Raw genomic sequence first — 17,809 nt, forward strand, 5'->3', positions numbered from 1 at the left:
TTATTTCTACGGTATTTAATCCCCAATGCAAAAAAAAAACTCTCAAGAAAACTTCAAAATTTGCACAGGAAAAAAAGAACTGTCTGTTTTGTTTTATATCTTTGAAAAAAAACATTACACAATTCCTTTTTCAAATCCGTAGAACGGCAAAAGCAAATTAAATTATTGTAAATCGTTACCGCTCGCAATTAATTCAGTTTACGTCGACTGAAATTTAAATTCGGTTAACACGCGCCATAAATGAAATTAAATAAAGCAAGCGAAGTGCTTTTATAATCAGCATTCGATGATAATTACCGAATAGAGAATTGAAAACAATATCTATATTAAAAAAAAAACACAGACTACCCACATTATCACTCATTAAAATAGACTATATTTATTGTTTGTTTTTTTTTTTTAATTAACGCGGATGAAGTCGCTGGCAAAAGTTATTTATTTTTAAGGCTGATTTTTTTTAAAATAAAAAACTGCGTTTATATTTTTAATATTAATACATGCTTATAATCTTATTACTTAATAACACCGTTTAAATATTTTAAAAGAAGTTATACGGTTAAATATATTCTCAGTAAAGTTGTTGCCCGAGTTCACTTTAGTTATTAAATTAATAACTTGCTTGGAACTCATCGGCTATCTTAAGACCGTTTAAGTTTACGAGCATTTCGAGAAGTTTTTTCGGTAAAAGGTTAAAGATATAAAAAATATTGTACGCACGCATATTAGAGGAAGCCTGAAAGTAGTAGTTCAGTGGTAGATCCCGCAACAACAATATTTGTTGCGGGACCACGACTACACAGAAGAGCCGTGAAGTGGAAGCAATTCCCCGTTTCGTCTGATGAGTGTGGTACCGGAGGCCTAATTTTAATCTTCTCTCCCTTCCCACCCTTTTCTTATTAGGAAAGGATGGGAAGGGGAAGTGGATTTGGCGGAAAATGGTGCGTCCATAGGAAGGAGAAATATCCTCTTTCTGTGCGTCCCCTCTTCTTTCATGCAGCAATTGCCGATGTCTATAGGCAACGGTCGCTTCGCTATTTAGGCGTATTCATGTTTTGATATAAAAAAAAACAATGTATACTCTTAACGATTTTTAGTTTACATAATTGAGTGAAAAGTAATTCTTTTATAAATAAATAACGAAGACGTAGAGAGTATAAATTGTAAACATCTTGTATTGTTTAAAATACGAATGTCACTAGAACGCGACGTATTATAAACAAACAATATGGAATATTAATACAAACATCTGTGATATATATGGGCCGTGATGATAATAAGCGATAGTTGGTGTTTTGCAACCAACGGAAACGGTTACATTGTCATGATTAAAAAGTTTTAAAATTATATTGTGATATAAAAGGTATGTACTTTTGATTTATTAACTAACTAAAAAAGTATTCCATTGTGACCACTTGTAGAGTTGAACTTTTTATCGATTAACCATGGGTTTTTGAGTTCAAAATCTCTGTATAAAACATATCGTCATCCCTGATTTTGGACTTAGAAACTTACAGTTAAAGAGTCAGTAGTCATTTTTTTACGTACTCATCTTCAGTGTAGAGTCTGTCAGCTTGTTTTTAAAATTTAAATCTACGTCTTACTATTAGAGTGAACTTGTTGTCGCCCGCGACTCCGTCCGTGTGGATTTTAAAAAAACACAATAAGTAGCCTATATGTTCTTCCAGACTATGATCTACATGTGTGCCAAATTTCAAAAATCCATCCATCCATCCATCCAAACATTCGCATTTATAATATTAGTTATTTTTAGCTTCACTTTTAGTACTTAACGTTATCAATATCTGGAATAAGTAGGTACTAGATACATTATTTAAATGACTTTTGACCACATTAAGATAATAATTAGATAAAATCACGTTAAACGTAACAAATAAATCTGTACGTACAAGGACAAAGAAATTAACGAATCTCGATATCTCGAATGTGAAGGCGGATGCAAAAACTTCGAATTATTGAGTCTTTATCATAATTATATGTTCGATTTTATTGCTTCGAGTTCGGGTAATTCCTAATAAGATGTCATTATGTTTTACTAACTTCAAGTAACAGAGTTATCTATCTATCTATATATATAAAAGAAAGTCGTGTTAGTTACACTATATGTAACTCAATATCGGTCTAACTGATTTAGCTGAAAATTGACGGGGAGGTAGCTTAGAACTAGGAGACGGACATAGGAACTTTTTTATCTTGTGTGCATTTTTTTTATTCCGCGCTTAATAAAGAGGAAAGATTTGTTTGTTTGTTTGCATTGAATAGGCTTCGAAACTATCAAACCGATTCGAAAAATTCTTATAATGTTGGGAAGCTGTACTGTCCCTGGGTGTCATAGGCTATTTTTTTTCAATTCCGCTCGGATAAAGTCGCGGGAAACTGTTAGGTCGAGTATGAAATAACATTTTGTTTGTGTTACCAAATAACTCGAGATACCGAGTATTTGAGGGCTCAGCGGAATGGTACGGTATTTATTTAGACGTACTGAGGATTTCAAATTAGAAAAAACTTAATAAATAGCCTATGTGTTCTTCCAGACTATATTCTATAACTATGCCATATCTCATCAAGATCCGTTAAGCCGTTCCCGAGATACCTTCAAATACATCAATACATCTTAACATTTGCATTTATAATATTAGTAAGAAGTAATAAGTAATATATCGACGCTGGAAAGCATAAACGCTGTAACCCTTGAAATCGCGAATATGTTTTTCACACGTTATTAATTTCAACCATTATCAAACGATAATGATTTTATTATAGGTTAGCACAAACTACACAACATTGCTAAATACCGCATGCTTGTAGACGTATCAGCTCACGAGTTATCATTTTTTGGCTCTCCTGTAAAGTTCATACTTTCGGGGTTACAGCGTTTACGCTTTCCAGCGTCGATATCGTTTATAAAACAATCATAAAAAATACTTATTTTATTTATAAATACAATAGAAAGTTAACAGATAATTTTAAATATTGTAGACTTTTCATAACTGTGATTGTTTTTTTTTATGATAACGTATAGACATTTTTTAATAATTAGAATAACAATCGTCCGTATAAACATGGTTTATAATAATTATTTTAATAATAAGACTGAAACAAAACTTTTTAAATGAAATTGATTGACATGATCACAATAACTACCTTCTAAAAAAAATGTTTATGTCCGCCATTACAAAGTTACATTGTTGGATTTTGATGACGAGTCAATTGAGGAAGTCTGAGAAGAAGAAGAAGAAAATTGAGAAATAAAAGGTTAAAAGGTGGTATGGGCATGTTATGAGGAGGGAAGAATGGCATGTGGCAAAGAGAACGTTAAGTATGAGTGTAGAGGGGTACACCGGTAGAGGTAGACCTAGGAAGAGATGGATGAATTGCGTGAAAGATGATATGATCAAGAAGGAGATGACGGCAGACTGATTGATTTGGAGGACGGAAACTTGGTGCACCGACCCTACGTAGGTGGGACAAGGTCAAGGAGATGATGATGAGTCAATTATGACCTGTTACTGTGGCTATAAGTACAATTTAAAAAAATATAAATATTTATTTTTTAAAAATCTTTTTTTCAGATGGAAAAACTTGCAATTCTTCTTCTCATATCAATAAGTATAACAGAAGGAAATCCTGTAATAACAAGACAGACGCTAATACGTAAAAATGATAGAGAACATCTTTGCTCGAACCTTCTAAACTTTAACAAACTATTCTACGCTTTAGACAGTCAGAAAAATGTCAGCGGAGTTCCTGCGGATATGAGCGTTCATTGGAAGACTGGCAAAGTATATTTTACATTAATTAGTGAAGAAATGAAAATGAGTCTACAAGTTTTACATCCTAGTGGAGAAATTGATACTATCAAAGTCGCTGGACTCGGTCAATCTACTTGCATAGACAATTTAAATGACATTGTTTATCTCGCAACAGATAATGGCGTTTATAAATACAAAGAAGACGGTTCCATAGAGTTATATACTGCACTAGGCGAAGACGTTATGTATGTGGCTGTGACCAGCGATGGTGGAACCATGTTCGTAGCAACTTGGCCTCAAAATAGAGTTCATAAAATAACAGCCGAAGGACAGAAGCAAGAATCATTTCCCGCCATACCTAACGGTCACGGATTGACCATAGACACTAGAAATAATATTTATTTCGTTGCTACAAAAACGTCATACGTTTTAAAAACTGGATATAGTATACCGATTAAAATTAAAGGGTTGCCAAGTGATAAAATGACTGGAATATTTATTAGTAGATCAGATGATGTATACGCTATGGATGAAAATAGTAATTTGTATTTAATTGATCCGAATAGTGTCAGTGCAAAACAATTGGGTTCTTTCAGCGTTAGCGGAGTCAATTCTTTCGCTATGGATGCAGCTGATAATGTTCTGATCGGTGTGAAAGGGGCTTTATTGAAATTCAACGCATACGAAAAGAATCCATGCATGCCGATTGAAAAGTATTTATCATTTTTAAATTAAACTTTTATATTTGTTACTAACATTTCTTTTCAAGTAAAATGTAGTATATTTTTAATTCTATCTTTAATAAAAATTTGTAAATAATTATTTCTTTCTATTCTGTGTTTCTTAATAACTCTTTTTTATTCTGTTTCGTCTATTTTCAATGTAACCGTTACCATTGCTGATACTGGTTTTATGTCATCTCTCTCATCTCTTTGAAAAAAAACGGAGACAGTGATATGTTTTTGTATAGATCTTTCAGCTGTATAAACCCATTGTTACAAATAATTGTTCTTCTAAAATATCTAATCATTGTCTATTTGTTCATTGATCGAAGGTAAGTTGAAGTTTTCGCATTATTGAAAACAATAAAATGATTTAGGGGCGGGAAATCAAATACATTAAACGCAATGTTAAGTGACTTTAACAGTAATAGACGCCAGAAACAATAACATCTGTTGCACAAATGGGCCAGCCCGCCCGGTGCAATGCCACGACCACACAGAAGATAAGCGTGAAGTGGAAGCAATTCCGCGTACAGTCTGATGAGTGTGCGTGCCCTGGTCTAATTTTAGTCCTATATCCTTTCATACCCTTTTCATATAAGAAAAGACTGGGAAGGGAAATGTCTATGGCGGATGTCGTTTCGCTGTTTCGATGAAATCAGGTTGAGAACACTTGCTTGTTTGTCATCTTATATAAAAAAAAAAACCTTTTTATAATTGTTATCCATAAAAATCCTAAACTTAGATAAATCGAGTTTGCCTTTTTGTGAAGTAAAAAGGATCTGAATATAAAGCATCTGCTGATCCAGGATTTTAGTTAGGTTAAGGCGTTGATCCTGCAAGGCTAGGTTTTAACTAAATTGAAAAGGTTACATAACTAAACCAATAATTAAAATTAGAAACATGAGCTGTAAACATCAAATTCACTTAAATTGCCTCCAAGGATTTTTTTAATGGCAGTGGACTAAAGGTAGCAATAACAGATCATAACAATCATAAACCTTAAGATGAGAACTAATTACGTTGCGGTATTTCGAGAAAGCTTTGAAACCAACACAGAAAAAATAGAAATAAAACAATTTTTTTTCTTGTTTAGAAAGAATCAAAAGGGGAAACGGCACAGCAGGCGTCGTAAACACAAAAAGAGGACTACGACCACAACAGAGGCCGGTGATGACGAGGAAGAATAAATCCAGTACAAATAAATATATTATGTATTGATTGTTTATTAATTAGTCATTATAATTAAATAGAAAATATGTTATTAAATTAAATAAACCAATAATTGTTACTGTTCTCCTGTTATCTTAATTTTAATTTTGAAAATAAAACTATGGAATGAAATGATATTCTTTTATTTGCACGCCACCTAGTATTTATTTTATACACTAATTTTGTAACAGATCAAATGTAATTTTCTTATTTTGTCTTTTACACGGTAGATGGCACTTTATTAATAATTTATGCGTGCGTTCAAGACATCCAAAGGTTTCACATTTTGACAAAAAAGTGCAATTATATTCGTATAAGTGGTATTAAGTACATATGAATAAAATTAGAAATACAGATTTATTGAGTAAAAACTTTATTCAAGAAAGATAAACAATATAAAACGTGAGCTGATCTACTAAGTTGCGTTACAACAAAGTTTTATGATCCTTAATATCTAGATTGATACAATTTCTCGAAATATAAAATGATTTCAATTTTTTATAATTCACCGTTAAAATATAAAATACTACACACGTGGTTATTTGAAGGTGATAGCAACCCTGTTCTTGAAACAACCTCAAAACTCCTTGCGGAGTTCTGACATTTGTCAAATACAATTGTCATACGCGTCGGAGATGTGTCAGTGAGCGATCGTTCGCCACTTGGTGAAATATATTTGTGTCGTAAATGTGGTTCGTTAGTGTGATAATGAGAAAACACATGTTGGACTATCTAATTATTAAGTGATGAAAGTGTTTTAAGTTCGGTGTATTGTTAAGAATAGTTATTTTCATTTGTATGTCATCGGACTCTTCAATATGGCGGCCCCCCGTCACAAATCACAACAGAAAAATATATCCTCGATATTTTCAAAGTTGCATGGTGCTTTTTCTGATGCGGTATGTCCAACAAAGCTGGCAACCGACAAGAGGACGCTAGACAAGACATGGAAATTAATGGATAAAGTTGTGAAACTGTGTCAACATCATAAAATGAACTTGAAAAACAGCCCGCCGTTTATACTTGATATTTTGCCGGATACATATCAACGGTTGCGCATTATTTACTCCAAATACGAGGATAATATGCAGGAATTGAATAATAACGAACATTTTAATATGTTTATTATAAACTTGATAAGGAAGTGTAAGCAAGCTATTAAATTGTTTAAAGAGGGAAAGGAAAAAATGTTTGACGAGAATTCTCACTACAGACGTAATTTGACTAAGCTAAGTCTCGTCTTTAGTCATATGCTGAGTGAGTTAAAGGCGATGTTTCCTAATGGTACATTTGCCGGTGATCAGTTCCGTATTACGAAGAGTGATGCTGCTGAATTCTGGAGAACAAACTTTGGTAACAGGTAAGTTTTATATCATCATAAACTTGTAAAGTAATTCAAATTGGTTTTGCCACATCTATGTTACAATGAGAAAATGTTTGTATCATAGGCTATGTTTATCATTTTATTTTTAATCCCACACATTAAAAATAACAGACAAAAGCTGGTCTCAAATAAAATTTAATCTCAATAGTCTTCTATGAAAGTAGAATTACTCTCAGAATTATTAAATGGTTATTTAATCAATACCTAAGTGTAAAAGAAAATATGTTAAGACCATTAAAGTAATATTATTTAACATCATATAAATTGATTGAAAACATTCTATTAATGGATGAAAGTGGGTGGATAGTAAGATAGAAATGATGTCTTAGTATGTGTGGGTGTCAAAGTAAGATTAGAGTTAAAAATAATCATAAATTTGTCTTAAAGCTAAAAATAACTTGAAAGGATAAATGAAGAGAAAGTAACATACTAAAATATTGCAGAACATATCTGTTATTATATCTTTTTGATCCTACCTTTATCGGAGATAGGAAAGAGAGGAAAGACTGTAAGGATGATGTTTTTTTAATCATTCCTTTGCCCATTCTATCCCCTTTCTATTCATTTATGTTAGAAATTAGAGGGAAGGGTATGTTATTCTTTTCTTCTAAATTTTTTAATTCAACAACTTTAAGATGTAGTGGACAGACTAAAAATAATTTGAAATGCAAGATTACAACCTATAGATTTGTAGTTGCAGGAAAAAAAACAATACTTAATTGATTGTCATAGGAAACAAGGGCATTATAAATGTCTATACTTGTTCCCGAAGCAGTGAATCTAATTTTTTTCTCTATTTGCCAATTTTGTATTGTGCAATTAGCTGGAGATTATGTTACTCTTGGGAATGAGTTTATGTTCTTTTGTTACTTTGTATAGATTAAATAGTTTGACAGAATTTGATGAGTGAGATGTCTATCTATATATATACAGTCAAAATCTGTTATAACGACATCGAAGGGACTACTCATATTGAGTCGTAAAAACCGATAGTTGTAACAACTGGTGACAGGTATTAATAGGAAAGATATGTATTAACATTCAGCCAGGACCTTTGATTTTGGTCAATTTAACCGGTATGTTGTTCTAAACGATGTCGCTATAAACGGTTTTGACTGTATCTATAAAAGAAAGTTGTGTTAGTTACACTATTTATAACTCAAGAACGGCTGAATTGATTTGACTGAAAATTGGTGGGCAGGTAGCTTAGAACCAGGAAACGGACATAGGATATTTTTTACCCCGTTTTCTATTTTTTATTCCGCGCGGACGGATTCGCGGGTCAAATCTAGTTTGTATTAAGGTTTTAGATATTGTTTTTTTTTTATTGTTGATATCTTTGGACAAATCATTTTTTATATCTCCATATGAGAGGAGCAGGAAGTTAATATTTTTGTAAAGGTTTCATAATAGCAGCTGAAACTCACTTTGGGAAACTTCACATCATTTACTTTAATGTTTGAAAACACTCATAAAAATTGATATTTAAATCATTGTGTAAAGTAAAAACATGAATGATTCAAGTTATTTAAACTTTTATTGTACTCAAAGGTGATGGTAAAGTTTAAAAAACCAACTATTTAAACTATTGTTCACATGCATTAGTACTATTCATTCAAGCATTGAGTATGTTCTCAGCCTACCAAGTAGGGTTGGCGACAGGCAGACAACCGGCCGTAAAAACTAAAGCCACAACTTTAAGGTGTTATAACCTTGTGTGCCGACCCTATATGAGTGGGAAAAGGCCAGGGAGACGAAGATAATTGAGTATGTTCTCATATGAATGATTGTATGTAATGTAAATTCTATTATGTCGTATTCTGACGGTTTTTCTTACTATTCTAAAAGTCACAAACATATTTTATTGTCTCTGTTTGAATCAGTGAGAATTGAAGAAGTGACAATGAGATAATGTTGGTAAGGGACATAACTGTGTCAAATCAGACATAATACAATTAAACCTGGGTAAAAAAAGAGTCTATAGGACCTTCGTGAGACATCATAATTCGGGGGCGGCACCGGACAATCAAAACGTGAGTTAAGCCGTTTCTTAATTAATTAATTGTCTATAGGACCGTCATATTTTTCTTGCTTATAAAGATTTTTATTGGAATAGGACAATGTCTCGCTTATAGAAGTTTTTCGCATATTCAGTTCTTGCTTATCTAGGGTCAACTGTATGGTGTTTTTAATGGTAGAATTCCACTGCTGTGGCACTTTGTAATCCCATTCATACTCTTGGACAAAGCACACTAAATGTATCAATAAAAGGTCACAGTATTCAAATTCTACAGTAATGAATATTTGAAACCAATGAAGATGTATGCATAGATGTATGGAGAAACTAGAAAGGTGTTAAAGGGAAATATAAATCTCTGTCAATCCTGCAACTTTATGAGAAATACACTCTTTATATGTTATTATTCCTTAATGATTACTGTATATGTATCAGGGGTTAAGCACTTGACTTGCAATCCCACCATGTACCAATGTGTTTTTTGATTTAAATATGTACATTTATCAGACGGTCTTACGGTAAAGAAAAACATTGTGATGCAACCTGCACATATCTGAGAAGAAATTCAGTGATAGGAGCGAAGTCAACCCGCACTTGGCCAGCGTGGTTGACTATGGCCTAGTCCTCCGGCTCTGAGCCCCTCGGTGGGGACGTATAGAGAGCTGATGATGATGTTTTGGTTTGGTAAAAGTTATACATAGCATTTGTCATAAGACTATTTACACAGCATCCATTGTTATAATTGAGGCTAATAAACCACTAGTTTTATTACCCCTATTAAACATCCATGTTGAACAATGGGTTTGTTTTACTTTTCAGAATTAAAAACAACCATTGGAATGCATATAATATCCATCTATTGTGTGTGTTCTATCATATAAACAAAAAAGTAATGAGATTGAATGTGGACGGCTATAAAGGTAGAGGAAGACCAAAGAAAGTATGGATGGATTGTGTGAAAGAGGATATGCGTAAGAAGGGGGTAAATTCAGATATGACGGCTGATAGAGATGTATGGAGGAGTAGTACATACTATGCCGACCCTCCATAGGGATAAGGGCAGGTTGATGATGTTTGTGTTCTATGTTTGCTGTCTCACATGTCAAAAGATTGTGAATCATTGTAAACTAAGCATTTACTGAACTAACTCTACGGTTAGATAGTTAAATTCGCTTCCCACTTAGTATTGAATATCATTAAGCTGTCATGTGAGCTAAGCATTTTCCTACATATTTTGATAGCATTTGATGTTCAGTTCAGTTTGATAGTTCTTTATGGTTTTACTGTACAAAGAGTTTAATTAGCTTCCGACTAAGGATCGAATTTTATATAGTAAAGTTGCCAAGAGAGTTGTTGGTCAGTTAGACGGAATGTGGCAGGTGATGTTCAACATGGTTTCACTATATTGGTGTCGAGATTACACATATTAGCAATGTTATTTGTTATTGTATGACTGCCATGATTATCATTAAGCTTGGTTTACATGCACACAATACCCTTGTATATCGTGATACCTACTGTATGGTATGTAGACCTATGAATTTATTTCAAGAGCTTTTTAACAAACTATATTTTGGTTAGTAGTAGAATGTTTCAATATGTATGTAACACACATAAAATGTGAGTATCAAATATTTGCAATTTAAATATGAATTTGTAATTAAAAACCGTTTTTATCGAACCTAAGTTCGCTTTTTTAGTTTTAGTTTTTAACCTTTGAGGTACATCAGTGTTTCCCAAAGTGGTCTAGGTGAACCCTGTAGGGAAGGCAGACAGGAATGACGGGAAACTAAGCTGAGAGTTTACAAATTAAAGGGGGTTCACTGATACCGTTGTTTGGGACGATTCCTGTTGAGTTTCACTGTCGGATGACGCGACAGACCGCTAGTACCATCCACAACAACTGGATAGCTTGCTTCTAAACCAGTACGAATTAGGTTACTTTAAGAAGCGAGTCTATCTCTTTTTCAAAGGCCGGCAACGCATCTACAGTTTCTGTGGTGTTGCGGATGTTCATGGGCATAATCACCTCCGTATTTCCGTCGCTCGTTTGACCATTTCTAATTTTGAAAAGTTCTACGAGAAACAAGTTTAGGAATCTCTTGTGTACAACATTAAATGTGACATTCAGCCTCGTTTCGCCCACTGCTGGGCATAGGCCTCCCCCAAAGATCGCCACAATGATCGGTCCTGTGCAATCCGCATCCAGGATACTCCCGCAACCTTGACCAGATCATCGGTCCATCTTGCAGGAGGCCTGCCCACGCTGCGTCGACCTGTACGTGGCCGCCATTCCAGTACTTTACGGCCCCATCGGCCGCAAAGTACTGGAATGTGACATAGTAAACGGATATCGTATAGCATTCTTAAATTGCTTTGGAGATTAACTTTCCGTTGTTAACGTATCTTATCGCATGAAACCAAATTAGAAAACGAGTTAATCCATACATTCATTCATGAAAAGATAAGTGTAGGTACTTCGACTATCGATGTTTTGTCAATGGCGCGATTTGAACTCTTCATTTATTATTTATCATTGCATAGAATACAAAAATTAAAGTTTATTATTAGAAATACCGAAAACTGAATGTATTTAAATATTTCTTTTATCAAAAGCAGGAATTTGTGTGGAAGTTTTTTTTTGATCAACTAGCAGTTGACTTCGTGAGTGCGAAATTTAAATGAAAGAGGAAAATAGTCACAGCTACTTCCCTTCGATACCTAAAATAACTTACCATCCAGTAAAAGTTTCGTCATATTCGGTCCTGTCGTTTCAGAGGTTTCCAGGAACAAACGCGAATTTGTGGACATTCATACGGACGGACAGATGACAAATTTAAAAAAATATTAAATTCTAAGAAAAATTATATATTAGAGTTTTCATGTTACTATTTTGATTCGAGTTTCGGGGAAACGACAATTACAGTTGTGTCATTGTTTTTATCGTGATTAGATATTCATAGTTAATAAAGATCTATAAAACACATTTCGACATATTTGAAATATATCAATTTTAAAGCCCTCTATCGCCAAAAGTGAGCAACTTTAGTTACATGTAATTGTGGTTCAAGCGTCCTTTTTTCCATCAAGAAATCTGTATGGTCTTCTTGTACTTTTCAGACATCCTGTATAATCACGGTGTAGTCAAAAATTTGTCATAGCAACATATATACGTGACAATTGCTCTTATGGTAACAGTTTGCTGTACTATCTATATAACATCCTAAATGGGATGCGAATTTAATTCCTTGACTTCAAAAGAGAAATGGAAGCATATTACATTACTTGTATTTTAGTTTGGCCTGTCTAAATATCGCTACAGTTTATTATCTTGCTAGATTACCTTGCGGATTGATTTATCTATGACATCCTGTATAAAGTTTTCGTGAAATTTATAATCATACCTCTTGTGAGTGATACCTTCGATTTACAATAATACGCCGTATGTATCCCACATATAAAATTATTGCACTGTCTGAGAGAGCATGGTATTTAAAAAAAATTGATACAGAAGGTTAATGACCTTACTATAAGGTTGTTTTTTTTTATTAGGTATTTCCTTTTATCAATTTGATTGATGATTTTTTCATTCAATAAATCTTTGCTTCGCAAAATCAGAAGATTGGATTTAATGCATCAATAGCCTTATGACTCCTAGCCTATGGTCGAGGGTTTGAATCTCACCATTAGACTATTGTAGAACCAAATCCTAGCCGAAGTCAGATTCTAGTTAAGTTAGTGTTATAAGGAGTAAATTGTAAGTTAACAAAAATCAGCTGCTATTAAAAAAAATCTCGGCTGTAAACAGTCTTATAAACAATAAGATCGATTTTGACGTTATCTGATATTAATACTAAATTTTTCTTTCCCTTTGATGTTGTTATAACCAATTTTACTATAGTATATAACTAGACATCTGCCAGTTTAAAAACGTATCACTCTGTAAAGGCAAGGTGACCGGTTATAGACCGACAAAGTTATTTGACCCGGTGGGTATAACTCCGAAGGTAATAAAACTAAATCATGACAAGTCAATCACGCCACCCTGTTTTGCCAAAGAAGTGACAAGATACTTCTCGTACTGTAGCCGTCTCTTTATATTTTTATTTTATGTTATTTTTAAAACTACATATATTAAATATTCTTTCTTAGAACTAATAGTGATAGTAGCACCTCTTACCGGGTCAGATAAGCTTGTTGCACTGTAGTCGGCTATTGACCTCTAGGCAACTGTCGTGTTACAAACAAAGGAAAGGAAACAGGTGATGACAAGAAGGCTCAAAACACTACAGCCAAACGAAATTGTCAGTTGTGATAATTATCAAAACTAATCGTCCTGACTGCCACGGATAGAAATACGCCTAAATTTTACAACGCTTGTATAAAAGTACAAAGTTATCCTGCTAAGGTATATTACTTTTTGCTATATTAAGGTTAAATGAAAGTTTCAAGTTAGGTACTATAATAGATTCATCTGTTCTTGAAAGTTTGTTCTATTTATGTTTCAGAGATCTAAGTTTAAAGCTTTGTTCTTGTATCGTAAGTATAATAAGGACATCCCTTTGATCCGATTTTTGACGAGATTAACAATAATTTTGTTTGTTTATTTTGACTTTAGATTAAGACTTTTTCGTGAGAATTATTAATAATAATGTGAGGTTATTAGAGGTACAGTACGATTGGTAAACAATTGACCTGAGTTTGCACCATGCAGATACAAAGAATTCAGGTCAAACCAGAAGAGGTGGTAGCCATATCAATTTGCGATATGTTTTGACCCTTCGGTGCAGATGGCCTATCATGATAATTTTCAAGAAAGTATTTGTTAGTTCATCGACAAAATTTTTAATAGATTTTTACCAGTATTGGAAGTAAAGTACAACGAACAATCGTACAAATTTTGACATGTGTCGATGACGTTACCGAAATGCGTATCGCAAATATTCGTGATAGTCCCTCAGATGTGTTGTCATCTTTTGTTATTATTGTGTTTCTTTTGTTGCAATGCGACAATTGCAGACTTTGCAAATGCGTCAAAAGGATAACACGAAAAAACAATATGTTGCAAGCAAGTTTTTCTCCTAACAAAGAAAGGTGTCATTTCTACAAAGTTATATCTCACAGTTGAAGGGTTTAATTTGCGTTGGCCCGTTTAACCGTTGAATGCAGTTAACTCGACGGTATAGGCAGCATAAAGCGACCACTGAGCCGGACCCAGTAACGGATGCCGGACGCGAATGGCGCGACGGAGATAGCAAAACTCTTTGTAAGCTTGACCACACTTGGCTTCTGTGATCCTAGTACTTTTTTCTTTCGTGTACTATGCCGATTCGCAATGTAAATATTTTTTCGTTCTGAATGTAATCTAGTGTAGTTTTTCGGTTTATCTACTTACTTCCAAACCCAATAAACGATCTTGAATGAATTATCTTAGCTTAGGTACTTTAAATTCATTTTCATTACATTCAACCGATCTAAGGATTCGCTAGCAATCGGAAAATATGATCAATTTTTTAGAGGAAGATCGAATAGTTTTTGTACACTTTCACCTGTCACAATCGAAATTAATTTTCGTACCAACATCTAGGATTGAATATTGGGCGTATTGGAAATGGTTTTTAAAGGGCATCATTATATCTCGAGCTGACTATCTGAAAGCCCAGCTTTGGTAAAGGTAAACAGAGTACCGATCTCGATGGATAAAAAGTTCAAAGAGATCGTTGAATGGCATCGTTAGCACGTCTGTCGAACGCGAGATTACGCCAGCGATTGCGCGCTTTTCTTTACATAGTCTTTTTGACTACCTTTGCAGTATTTCTGTCAGCCTGGTACTTACAGACTCATTGTTTTAAATATTATATTTATGTTCAATAGTACAATTTATTTTTCATATTTGCAATGAAAAATTATGAATATTTGAACACGCATTGTAACTAAAGCAATTTATTCAAAAAGTTTTTTATATCGAAATATATATTTTGGTTACCAAGAAAAATGGGTCACCGAAAATTAAGTTAAAAAAAGATGTAGCACTTTTTCCTAATTATTTTAATGAACCGCCTTTAAATTGAAGAAAAATTCGAACCTAGGGTTTATTTCATTTTAAATTATTTCATATTGCTTACGTTAATATGTTTTTTATGTGTATTTTTAGAATTATAAATATCAAACATTTAGCTACATCTGTCCAGTTATTTTTCCATTATTTCCCAGCACGACAGAAATAACGGTATTTTCAAAGCATTAGGAATAAATAAAAGCTATGAATAGTTGCTACTTGGAATTCATTAGCAGAAGTAGAAGTTCCAATTAATCCCAATATAAGATGTTGTGGGACTTTTTTATTATTCTATCATTTCTCATAATATTTTCTCATTCGTAAAACAAAAGTATAGTTGTTAGAACTAAAAATAATTAAGGCGTGACTGATTGCATAATTATCTGTTTGTTTCTGAGACCAAAGTCTCTATATAAAACGTATCTGTATCCCTCTCATTACCTTTGACAAAACTAAGATAACTGTGTTTTAAACGGTTTCAGAAACTTACGATATATCACTCTAGAAATTACGAATCGAATGACTACTTTGTAAAATTAGTAGAGTTGTACAGGCTACAATCAGGTCACATATTTGTGAAACTTTTTACGCACAGGAAAGTATCCTGTGCGTAATTTATCCAGTCGTTTCTTACTTTTTTTTTAGTGTCGAACGATCTAGAAAAAAGAAACGGAACTCCACTTCGATTCCCATGCCATTAAACCAGTTATCGACGCACTACACTAAACATCGATATTATCGTGATCGGTTAAATGTCAAATTGTGCATTCGCTGACATTTCGAGCGTGAACGCAAACGAGAAATGATCATCGGAATTAAATCGATGTTACTATTGTTATAGAACCGATTATCGTTTGCAGGTTTCTTGATTTATAAACTGCTTGAGTATTTGTTGAAATTACGAAAGCGTTTCATGTTTATTTGTCTTGAACGTGATTTTTATAATTGTTTGTACATATTTGTTATATTTGGAATTGGATTTCCATTGTCAAACGTAAGTAAATAATAATAATTATAATTAAAGATTCTTTAATGCATACTTCAATGATTACAACATCAGTATCGCCTTGGCTCCTTAACTAGGTTCACCTGTATTTAAGGAGCCAATGCCTTCCCTTTCTATTGTATCATACAAAATTGACAATGAGTATAACAAATGTAACAATTAAAGTGGAGATTAAATTAATTTAAAAACATTAATTAGAAGAAAAAAAAACAAAAAGAAACAATGGATGTGTAAATGTATGTATGCTCAGACCCTCGAGTGTGCATATGTGTGTGTTGGGGGGGTGTTTGTGTAGGTAAAGTAAACATAGGTATGTCAATTTTCATACATGGCGACCATTACTCTTTCAGTTTTAAAGTTATTTAATGATTACTGTAATATAAAATGGAATATATATACAATGGTACCTTATAACATACAAGCTGTCGCCCGAGACTCCGTCCGCGTGGAATTTAAAAAATGTAATTAGTAGCCTATGTGTTCTTTCAGACTATGTCCTACATCGGTGCCAAATATCATCACAACAGTGACAGAAAAGTATTTTATCAGAAATATTCTGAAATTTACGAGGTGAAGTGAAAAATGTGCAATTCTACATCTTAATAAATATAAATCCCGTGTCACAATGTTTGTCCTCAATGGACTCCTAAACCACTTAACCGATTATAATAAAATTCGCACACCATGTGCAGTTCGATCCAACTTAAGAGATAAGATAGTTTAAATCTCAAATTATAGTCGCAATTTTAATTTATTGCTAATTATTTGTCTGTTATTATTTGACAGTCACAATTATCTGTTACTTCCAAATGATTCTAACAGATGTCGATACCTTTCGACTGGGTTGAGTAAGTAATCAATAGATGGCGCTGCTATGGTAAATCTACGAACGTGTCATATAAAACTTATTAACTGCGCGCGGACGGAGTCGCGGGCGACAGCTAGTATACCTATATGTTAATAAAATTAGAGTGTCTGTAATATCCAGAAATAAAATCATATTTCGTACACAAGATGTATTTGCTCTGTTTATAACAGAAAACAATTTTTAAAATTTTAATCTGTCAAAGAGCCGCGTTTGTTCTGGCTAATCTCCGGAACGACTGGACCGATTTAACGGATATTTGACGGGAAGGTAGTTGATGCACCCGGCAGTATAATACATAGTCTTTAAATTCTGCGCTGACGAAGTCCCCGAGGATCGCTTGTACCTAGTGAATATACTTTGTCTTTGAATTGGAACACTAAATAGATATCGTTGACATTTACAACATCCTGTATGAGAACATTACACTTCCTATTACGCTAATGCCAGCAGCTCTCAGTTGCAGCAGCCCTGCATACGACCCTCGCTCGACAGATTAAAAACGCACCATACATATATTTTCATTTGCGTTGGAATAATTGTTGAATCCCCCGGGCGTTTGCGGACCCCATATTAAGAAACCCTGACTGCGGTGCGGATATGTTGGTTTTTGTTTCTCAAGTCACATTCAACGATGAAAACTGAAACTGATTTGTTCAAAGAATGATAATTTTTCGCTTTGAAAAACCGGAGATAATACGCATTCAGAATCTTTTAATCAACTTAAAGGTACCCCTAAGTGAAGATATAGTATTATTTTATACAGTGTAAGTTT

The 17,809-nt window shown here is 33.6% G+C and overlaps 2 protein-coding genes across 3 annotated transcripts in view; both read left to right on the forward strand.

The window, feature by feature from the left end:
* The first annotated feature begins 1,268 nt into the window (after positions 1-1,268).
* LOC106709426 lies at positions 1,269-5,682 on the forward strand. The gene is made up of 3 exons (XM_014501228.2): positions 1,269-1,360; positions 3,591-4,483; positions 5,589-5,682. Exons 2-3 carry the CDS (start codon positions 3,591-3,593, stop codon positions 5,680-5,682), a joined length of 987 nt encoding a protein of 328 aa, XP_014356714.2. The 5' UTR covers positions 1,269-1,360.
* A 647-nt stretch (positions 5,683-6,329) lies between these two features.
* The window catches only part of LOC106709441 (E3 ubiquitin-protein ligase CBL), a 66,099-nt gene continuing 54,619 nt past the window's right edge, over positions 6,330-17,809 (forward strand). For both annotated transcript variants that reach the window (XM_045684640.1, XM_045684641.1), the window contains exon 1: positions 6,330-7,064. In XM_045684640.1, the coding sequence (XP_045540596.1) occupies positions 6,523-7,064 (542 nt within the window). In that variant the 5' untranslated portion in view covers positions 6,330-6,522. The remainder of the gene's footprint in view (positions 7,065-17,809) is intronic.

This window comes from Papilio machaon, chromosome 27, assembly GCF_912999745.1.
Source record: "Papilio machaon chromosome 27, ilPapMach1.1, whole genome shotgun sequence".
NCBI lineage: Eukaryota > Metazoa > Arthropoda > Insecta > Lepidoptera > Papilionidae > Papilio > Papilio machaon.

What these genes read in the sequence shown, in the direction of transcription:
- LOC106709426 (XM_014501228.2), top strand. Translation starts at nt 3,591, where the DNA reads ATGGAAAAACTTGCAATTCTTCTTCTCATATCAATAAGTATAACAGAA. An exon ending in CCATGCATGCCGATTGAAAA is followed by an intron (nt 4,484 to 5,588) that starts GTATTTATCATT and finishes TTTCTTGTTTAG; the next exon opens with AAAGAATCAAAAGGGGAAAC.